This window comes from Nanorana parkeri, unplaced genomic scaffold, assembly GCF_000935625.1.
Source record: "Nanorana parkeri isolate BGI_ZX_2015 unplaced genomic scaffold, ASM93562v1 scaffold191, whole genome shotgun sequence".
Classification (NCBI taxonomy): domain Eukaryota; kingdom Metazoa; phylum Chordata; class Amphibia; order Anura; family Dicroglossidae; genus Nanorana; species Nanorana parkeri.
In genome coordinates, this window is record NW_017306459.1 from 954,329 (window position 1) to 963,241 (window position 8,913).

Here is an 8,913-nt window from a genome sequence, read left to right on the forward strand (position 1 = left end):
CTATCTGTTAGAAGAACCTTCAGTGACCAGACAACTGACATTAAACAAATCCAGCAGGTGCTTTTCCCTTGATATATGAAAATGATTCTGTTGTCAATTAATGAAAGACATCATTGTGTGCCATTTGATAATAACCTTGCATTAAAATATAATGAAACCAAAAAGTGTACAACAGAATAGCTGTGTGTGAGTTAAAGTTTGATAAATCTTTCCTGAGCTGTAGCCAAGTTTGGGCAGCCAGTAGCATCAAAATGATAAAAATTATCATTAAACATTCCATATTGCACTGCTGCATTTTGCAAGAAGGAGATAGTAAATCAAGTGCAATGAGAGATATATAACTGAAAAAATTCACGTGTGAGTTCGGCTGGCTTTTTTTTTTCTCTTTGGCAGAAGTTTATAGAGAAAGAGCTGGCCCTGTGTCATATTGATTTCCCACTGCTCTGGTTTTCTAAGTGCTCTGTTGATCCGTGTCCAGCAATAAATTCCCAGCCTCAACATGCACATCGCTTCCCTCTTTGTCCTCACCTAGATTTAAGGTGTCCATTTGATGAGATGAGCAAGGACATCATTTTCTGACTATTGCTCCAGCTCACTTTACATGATACCACAGAGCTACATTTGTATGTTTTTCAAAGGATGTGACATGACATTTATGGACAGGTATAACATACGGCCTAGCGCATGACACTTCTAGGATGGTTAAACTAATCCAAATAAATTGAAGCATATATTAGCTGGCAGAATTGAAAAGAAATCAGTATGTACAGGATTCCCATGACAACCGGAGGTGGAGGGAAATGTGCTTTGTTTCAGAGATTGGCGCTTTCTAACAGGAGCAATTTCTGTACCATTTTCTCTATATGTCAACTTACTATGACTTATAGGCGAATCCAGGCAGGTAATAAAAGGACTAATTAATGCATACTTTAATCAAAGGTATTTTAAAATGCAACTAGTGTAGTAAGAGAGGGAAATTCATCCATTGGAGCCGAACAGGTGTGCTGAAGAGGAAAATGCTGACGGGAACAGAGCAGAGGGTTGAGTGTGCTGCTACTCATTCATTATCGATTCACAGGCTGGGGGCAGGTAGGTGACCAGAACGTATTGTTTAAATAAAGTATAGAAAAGTGAAGTCACTAACCCTGCTCTGCTGTCTGGTAGGTTTGCATAAATTTTAGAGTTAGATGGACAAATATACAAATTGTTTTGGTAGGTACATACCAAAGAACATATAAAACTGTTCTCTTTTGCCTGAATTTCAGCAATAAAACAAAGTTATTTCAATAGAGACATTAAAATATTCTAAACAGCTTGTGACGTCTCAACACAATTCCTGCCTGGTAAAAATTTTAGTTTTTTAGATAAACATATGTTTAATCTGTTCATGAATGTAGTAATAACAAATTACGCTTCCACAAAGCATCGCGTACAAGAACCAGGCCGTTTCTGCAGTTTCAGTAGGTCATAATGTGCCCCCACCTCCACTCATGTGAAGGGTTGCTTACTGCAAAAGAAGAATTTCCAACTTGTTGCAAAATTTATCAGGAAGCTGACTCAATCCTTCACTCTTCTGTATAGGAGGTAAAGGAGGAAAGTGTGGTGTTCCATCCCACTAGTCACCTCTAGAGTACACAAGTATTAGATCAATCATGGCACTCCAGTAGCTCCAGCTTGAGATAGGGTACATGTATGACCCAAAATGTAGCAGCATGATATAAATGTAGTACTGTGTGTTACATTGTTCATACCTAACACAATGGATGTTCTGATGGATAAAATAAAGGTACATTAGAAGATGGAAGGTAATTATCTTCACCTGAGAACTCCTTCATAAGCATACATTCTCTAACCTGTCCTTATACTATAGGGCTTGAATATGACTGTTCACTAAACTTGCAGTTTACCTTGATTTGGTTGTGACTTGCTAGTGGCGCTGGGTATATTGTTCTACAATACATATCTGAAACTCACTCCACGTGACTGTACACACTTTGAGCATCACTTTGCATCTGGTGGCACCAGCTAAGCTTTGTTCTTTTTATAGCAAAAGAAGCTGAATATAGCAGGACAAAAGGATACAGATAAGCACCCATGTGTACAAGCTGAGATGATGTTTAAATCTAAAGTGTTTGAATCACTAGTTAGAACCTTGCAGTACCCTATTTTTTGGAAAATAGCTTATGTTATGCATTCTATTCTGAAGATTCCCTGTTCCATACGCTTTCTGGATCTCAGATCTCACTTTTGTCTGTTTTTCAGTTATGCCATACAACAGTGCTCACCACTGTGTGGTTGAGGTGGAGAATTTCCTATTTGTGCTAGGAGGAGAAGACCAGTGGAATCCTAATGGTAAGAATTGCAACTGTATATGTATGCTTCAAATATTTAGGTGGGTTCAAAAATTAAAAAATTGCTCCTTTAGTAATTTTCAAATGTATTCTTCAGTGTATGATCCAATTCATACAGCTTTACTTCATTATTCCAAGGAATGTGCCAGTTCAAAGTACCAAAATAAAGAAAAAAAGATGTCACTCATGTTAGCTGACTATAAACATACATTTGTGTAAATAGATTCTGTCCAATGTGAACATATACCTCCCATAAGGACATCATAGTCATATAACTGCTGGAGTAGATGACCTGCTGCACTGAGGTTTTGGATTCAAATCCAGCCATGGATCTGTTTGTATAAAATTAAACCTTTGCTCTTTTTATTGACCCCCATATAACTCAAAATCTATAATTTCTTGGAACCCAAGCAAAATAGGGCCTGAAGAGATATACACCATCATGTACAGGGACCCCGTAAATATGCATTGTTTATCCATGGCATCCTGGTTCCCAAATATTTCTTATGGATGTTGTTCAGCATAGCTTCAAGTTTCCCATAAAAGATGGATTTAAAATTGAGATGGTAGATTTTCAAGCCATAGGTCCCTGTAAAATCCATATTATTAACATCTATTCTCCACTTATAAGCTCATCTAAATAGAGCACAGCAGCCAGCCCGATTTCGTATATTTTGTTGCTGTTTTATTTTCCCAGTTACTAAAAGATTAAACCTGATTCTTTGTTATGGCATGTAGCTCTACTTTCGCACCAAATAGACAATTCCATTTTGCTTAAAGTATACAGTATGTGAAGAAAAAGCTTGTTTTCATTTAGGAATGTAATATGAAATGGTTAGAACCTGTGCCTGGATTTTTTGCGTCTGTGTGCCAGTGGGAGATTTCCCTTTACTTCCTGCCCCAGAGTCACAACAGAAAGTGAGAGGAAATCTCTCCAGTGCAGATCCCTTTTTGGACAGTTGTGTCCGAAACAGGTTTCCCCATTGGCAGATTTCCCCTCACCACCTATTTTTGTGACAATTGTAATTGTTGGGATTTTCAGTCACTTTTGTTTCCTGTGATAGTGGTCACCACAACAAAAAAAGAGGATGAGTCATCCAAAGCAGGAACAAAGAGAGCGATAAAACCTGATTGGGGTTCTAACTCTTCCCCACTCCAGCTAAATCTGTAAATAAAAAAAGATTATAAAATGTAAATATGAGCATCCCCACTTTTGTAGTCAAATTTGAGAAAATGCCTCTATATGTTTGTTATGTGTTCCTTTTCACACAGCATATCTAAAAATAATATTTAAAAAATATATATCTTACCTTTTAGATGTGTCCGTGTAGCAGGCCTTTGCAAGCTTCCCTCTCAATTTTCAAGTGATAAAAAAAAACTATCTCTGTTCCCATAGAAAGACTAGGGACAGACTGAGCTTCCCCTCATTAACATACAATGCTTCTAGGTGTTTAACCCTTGGTTAGGACAGACATTGTTTGACTTTACTGAATGATAATGAGATCTGCCAGCACAGTACAGACAGGGTTAATTACGTTAAAGTGACACTAAGCTCAGGAGTTAAATCTTAAAAATACATTCGAGTACCTTAACTATTAACAAAAATGTATCTTATTTGTGTATCACTCAGCTGTAGATCCTCAAATCATCTCTGATTTCATGGTGACACTGTTCTTCATTCTGGAGGGTGGCTACTTTGGTTTCCCATGGTCCCTGTGTGTGTTGTAAAGTAGCCACCGCTCCAAGCTCACTCCTGTGATAGACTAAAAAATCTACAACCTTAATAAAAATTAATAAACTAAATATGAAATTGTGGTCCATCATAGGAGTGAGCTTGGAGTGGTGGCTAATTTACAACACACAAAGGGACCATGGGGAACAAACGTAGCCACCCTCCAGAAGGAAGGACAGTGTCAGCACCAATTCAGAGATGATTTGAGGATCTATAGTTGAGTGATGCACAAATAAGATACATTAGTGTTAACAGATAGGGTACTTGAATGCATTCTAAGATTTAACTCCGGAGTTTAGTGTCACTTTAACATTAACCTGCCTGACCCTCATTGTACACCAGAGCAAAACGCAGTACAGAGAACACATTGTTTTTCACAATAGAGCATGTGTTGTGCAACAAGCTGATTAAGTTATGCTATGTGAATAAGAAACATGTAAAATAATATAAAAGGTGTTATTGGCTGCAAAAGAGTGTATATGTGTGACATTAAGCTGCACTAAGTGCACAAAATGGAATATAATTGCTAGTCCTAAATCAATATATATACTTTGGAAATTGGGACTGATGGAACAAATTGGTCAAAGCCACCCCATCTTCTCATATTCCCAGTTAAAAACCTGGAGAAGTTTTCCTTGAATCAGGATTTGTACTGGTTGTGCATTTTGCTCTAAAAATGTGTTCATTTTGTTCATTTTTCATTATTACAATAGCATGAAATTAAAAAAAAAATATCAGACGTTCTGTAATTCCTTTAAAAAAGAATTAAAATAATACACTGCATGGATTCTTCAGAGTTAAACATATCGTTGCATCAGTGTTGCGCCATGCACTGATATTTTATTCATCTATTCTTCTTGTATAATCTAAAATGATGGCGACACAGGGGAACATCAGCCCAAGATATTACATTTAAATAATCTTACTTTAATAAATGAAATCCGTCCAAAGACATGGAAAAGTTATCAGACCATGTTAAATTGCAGTGCATCCTAATGCTGGGTTGAGTAATTCTGAAAGTGCAAAATACATTAATATTTAAAAGTGTTGACTCAGAGAGAAAAAGGCAAAAAGAAATATGAACACTTAAAGCACTTTAAATTGACTTTAAGGGAAAAATTACACAGTGTAATGGCATCTCTGATGTTCAAGATACAGATCAACAAAAAGTAGCATTGCTGGATGACAGAAGCAGGCTTATTCAATAGGGCAGTGCAGAGAGCACCGGTAAAACTGAAGAGTGCAATGCCAGTGCTGATTGGTAATTATGGGTTACTAATTGTGCATTGCTGCTAAGCTTTGCACTAATTAAGCATTTGCACTTTGTGTTGCTTTGTATCTTGAACACTGGAGATGCTGTATACATTTTCCCCTTCAATTTTTAAGGTTGTAGGGGTTCAGCCAGGCTGCACGGGCATGATGACAGTAGGGAGGCAGACCTTTGACTTTTGTGGCTTATTCTAACCACCGCACTTAAAAAGTAATTGCAACCCAAAGGTTATAACCTCTGTTCTGTTTTTGTTGCCATCTGAGAGCTGGTTAGTCATGAGGGTCATGGACAATGTTGCCATAAGAACAGGAAGTGATGGGGCATCCTAAATGAGGACCCAGCAATGAAAAATTGACATGTTCTAGTCAGAGAACAGTAGGGCTGCAACAACTAATCGACATAATCGATTATTGAAAAAGTTGTCAACTTTTTCAATAATCGATTAATCGGCTTCTGATCAGTTGGCCCTGTTCACGGCTCCACACGCTGTGCGCCGCACCTCCTCCTCACCTCACGCTCGCCGCTAAGAACAGAACAGAGTTTCTAACACTTACCCGCCTAATCCAGTTAATACATGTGGAAGCTACAAACTGTACCCCTTAATACCCCTTAATTCATACTAAAAGTCTAATGTCTATGCTTTCATTACACTCAACTGGTTTATGATATTACGGTGATGAAGACCATCATAAGGCCTTCAAGCTCTATTATTAAGGCCATCCAACCACAGATATCTGTACAAAGCAATAATTGGCAGTTTTGTATTAGCAAACTCACACAGAAGAGCTGGCAGCTACTACTGGAGCAGTTCCTCTTTAGCTACAGTTTCCAAAAAATATCCAGCTCCATTCCACATGTCTCCAGCAGCTCTAGTTCTGACCCTGGAGCTCTCCAGAGATTATTGCTCCAAAACTACCTTGGAGAAGCTCTGCATGCTATTACAACTTTTCCAAAGTATCATCGCTGTAACTGTAACAAGAAATTTTAAAGAAAATATATATGATTTGTCCTAAAATTTTGCTTTGATTTGAATACATTAGCCCAATTTTATATTTTAATTGAAAAAATATGATCCATGTAGATCATGTAGCATTTTAAAGCAACATGTCAAAATAGTTTCACCAACTTCATGTTCTATTTTCAGGCATTGGATACATAAAAAAGTAGGGTAATATAAAATGCAAGTGGATTTCCTTCTTGCCAAGGTATTTCACAAGACTAAAGTAACTTAATCGGCTATAGATCCAATAAATGAAAGTGCATTTGAATATTACTTGATTCAAGATATTTAGATATTTTATTTAATACTTTTTTTAATGCTTCAATATTATTTCCATATTGACCTAAGTCATTTTAAATCTTTGACAGCCATATGAAGAGGCATAGAGAGGAGCAGCTGCAGAGCGTCAGCTTCAAGCTCAGCTCAGTTCTGAATTTAGCTCCCCTCCAGCTCATAAAGTTATGTAAACAAAATGACCAGCTCTTTTCTGGCTCCAGGCTATAAATCCAGCTCCAGAGCCTTGCCAACCCTTGTACCCAGTGTGCAATATTTTTCTATAACAATTATCCAAGTGGTGTAAGTGTGTGCAAAAATTAAACTGCCAAGAATAGGAAGCTTTGAGCAAACTTAGACTTAGACTTTCGGTTCCTGCTAAAGCGGAAGCTCACCTTGGATCATCTACCCATAATTCAGCCACATTTCAGTTATTTTGCTAATGCTTATTTAGCCACTGCGCCTAAGGTATTGTTACACAATAGCTATACTGTCACCTTGCATGTTATGTTGCTATACAGTATTTGCCATTTATGGTTATAGTGGTAATCAAAGTCTTTTTTTATTAATACCAGAGTTCTGTTTTTGCAGGAAAACACAGTACGAACTTTGTGAGTCGATATGATCCAAGATTTAACAGCTGGATACAGCTTCCACCTATGCAGGAAAGGTAGGTGTCTTTTCAGTGGCCCCTTTGTGTTAATTTTAATAAAAGTTTAATAGCGTTAAAAATGTACTTTCACTCCTTAGATCCTTCAATAATTTTTGTCTCACAGTTTACTAACTTAGAGACTGGGGCTACATCGTTTTTTGGGTCTAATAGGTGGACAGTACTCCCTGTGCAGCGCTCCAGAAATACCACATTCAGTCTAGGAGCTAAGTGTGAGGGTGCAATGCACTGCTTGTGTCACAGTCAAAAAAAGTAGCCCATGACCTTTCATGACCCTGTTGTTGGCATTTTCACACAATTCTGTTATGTAGCCTAAAATTTGTGTAGACTCAAAATGCAATTTGTGTGTCAAATGCAAAGTGTAAGTACATATTGTGGAGACTACATACCTCCTATCTTCTTCACCCAAGATTGTTGAGGTTCATGATAGATTTATAGATCCCAGCAATCACATTTACATTCCTAATCTATACCTGCAATTTTATATCAAAAGCACAAATGTAGGTATTGTGATCGGGTACAAATTGCAAAATAAGTGAAATAGACGCTGCACTATTTGCAACTTTCATGTCTGTCTGGACACATAAATGTTGTGTTCTTTACAGCTTAACTGCAAGGAAAAGAAAAGCTAACTGGAGAAAATTTTTTGATGATGTGCTTCTTTTAGTAAATTGGAAACAATGACCCTTGAAGGACCATAAGGATAGTGAATGTCAAGATAATTTATAATTGTTAAGGTATCTTCTTTATCTTTCTCATTGTCATTTAGACTTTGGCAAATTCTTCCCAAAGAATGAGCAGTCCCTAAACCTCCTTACAAAAAAAAATGGAAAATAAAAACATCATGGATCAATATTAAATTGTATACAGTTCACTGCAGTTAACGTAGAAGTATTGTAGTCACTCCACAAGTGATAAATACATCAGGTCTAACCGTACTATGAAAAGCAGAGATAATCTTTATATTTTGTGTTTTCTTCATCCAGGAGAGCCAGTTTCTATGCCTGTCGCCTGGATAAGCAGCTATATGTCATTGGAGGAAGAAATGAAACAGGATATTTGTCGAGTGTTGAGTGCTATAATCTAGAGACGAATGAATGGTGCTATGTGTCCCCCTTACCACAGCCTCTAGCAGCCCATGCAGGAGCTGTCCACAATGGCAAAATATATACATCAGGTGAGAAACATGGAAGAAGCTCTACTATTAATGAATGGTTTATAGCTTGGGAGGGGTTTTTAACTTATTTTTATTACTTTTCCATCATTTTGACATAGCTCAAAATTGTTAAAACGAGCATTTCACTATACGACAGTAAAATACGTAAGACATGCCCCAAACAGAAGAAATCAAAGTGTGATAGCCCTTACCCTTGATATCCGTCAGTGCATCCACCCATCCTCCGCCTCCCATATCATACAAGGCAGTCCCTCTTACGTGGCATTGTATTGTTGGGTGCATAGGGAGATATGACCTCACACTGGAACATGCATACATGTATGGTCTTTAGAGGGGTAGGGGGAAAATGTGCAAAAGAGTGGCTATTTAGCATAACAGAGGTGTGTGCAGGCTGTGCATCTTGGGGTGACTGCTATTAGAAGCATATACTATTTAATTGA

At 37.5% G+C, this 8,913-nt stretch overlaps 1 protein-coding gene across 1 annotated transcript in view; it reads left to right on the forward strand.

The window, feature by feature from the left end:
• Positions 1-1,798: 1,798 nt before the first annotated feature.
• LOC108786080 (kelch-like protein 14) overlaps positions 1,799-8,913 on the forward strand; it is a 13,036-nt gene continuing 5,921 nt past the window's right edge. The window contains exons 1-4 of the mRNA XM_018555298.1: positions 1,799-1,805; positions 2,263-2,352; positions 7,218-7,296; positions 8,283-8,473. Of these exons, the coding sequence (XP_018410800.1) occupies positions 1,799-1,805; positions 2,263-2,352; positions 7,218-7,296; positions 8,283-8,473 (367 nt within the window). The remainder of the gene's footprint in view (positions 1,806-2,262; positions 2,353-7,217; positions 7,297-8,282; positions 8,474-8,913) is intronic.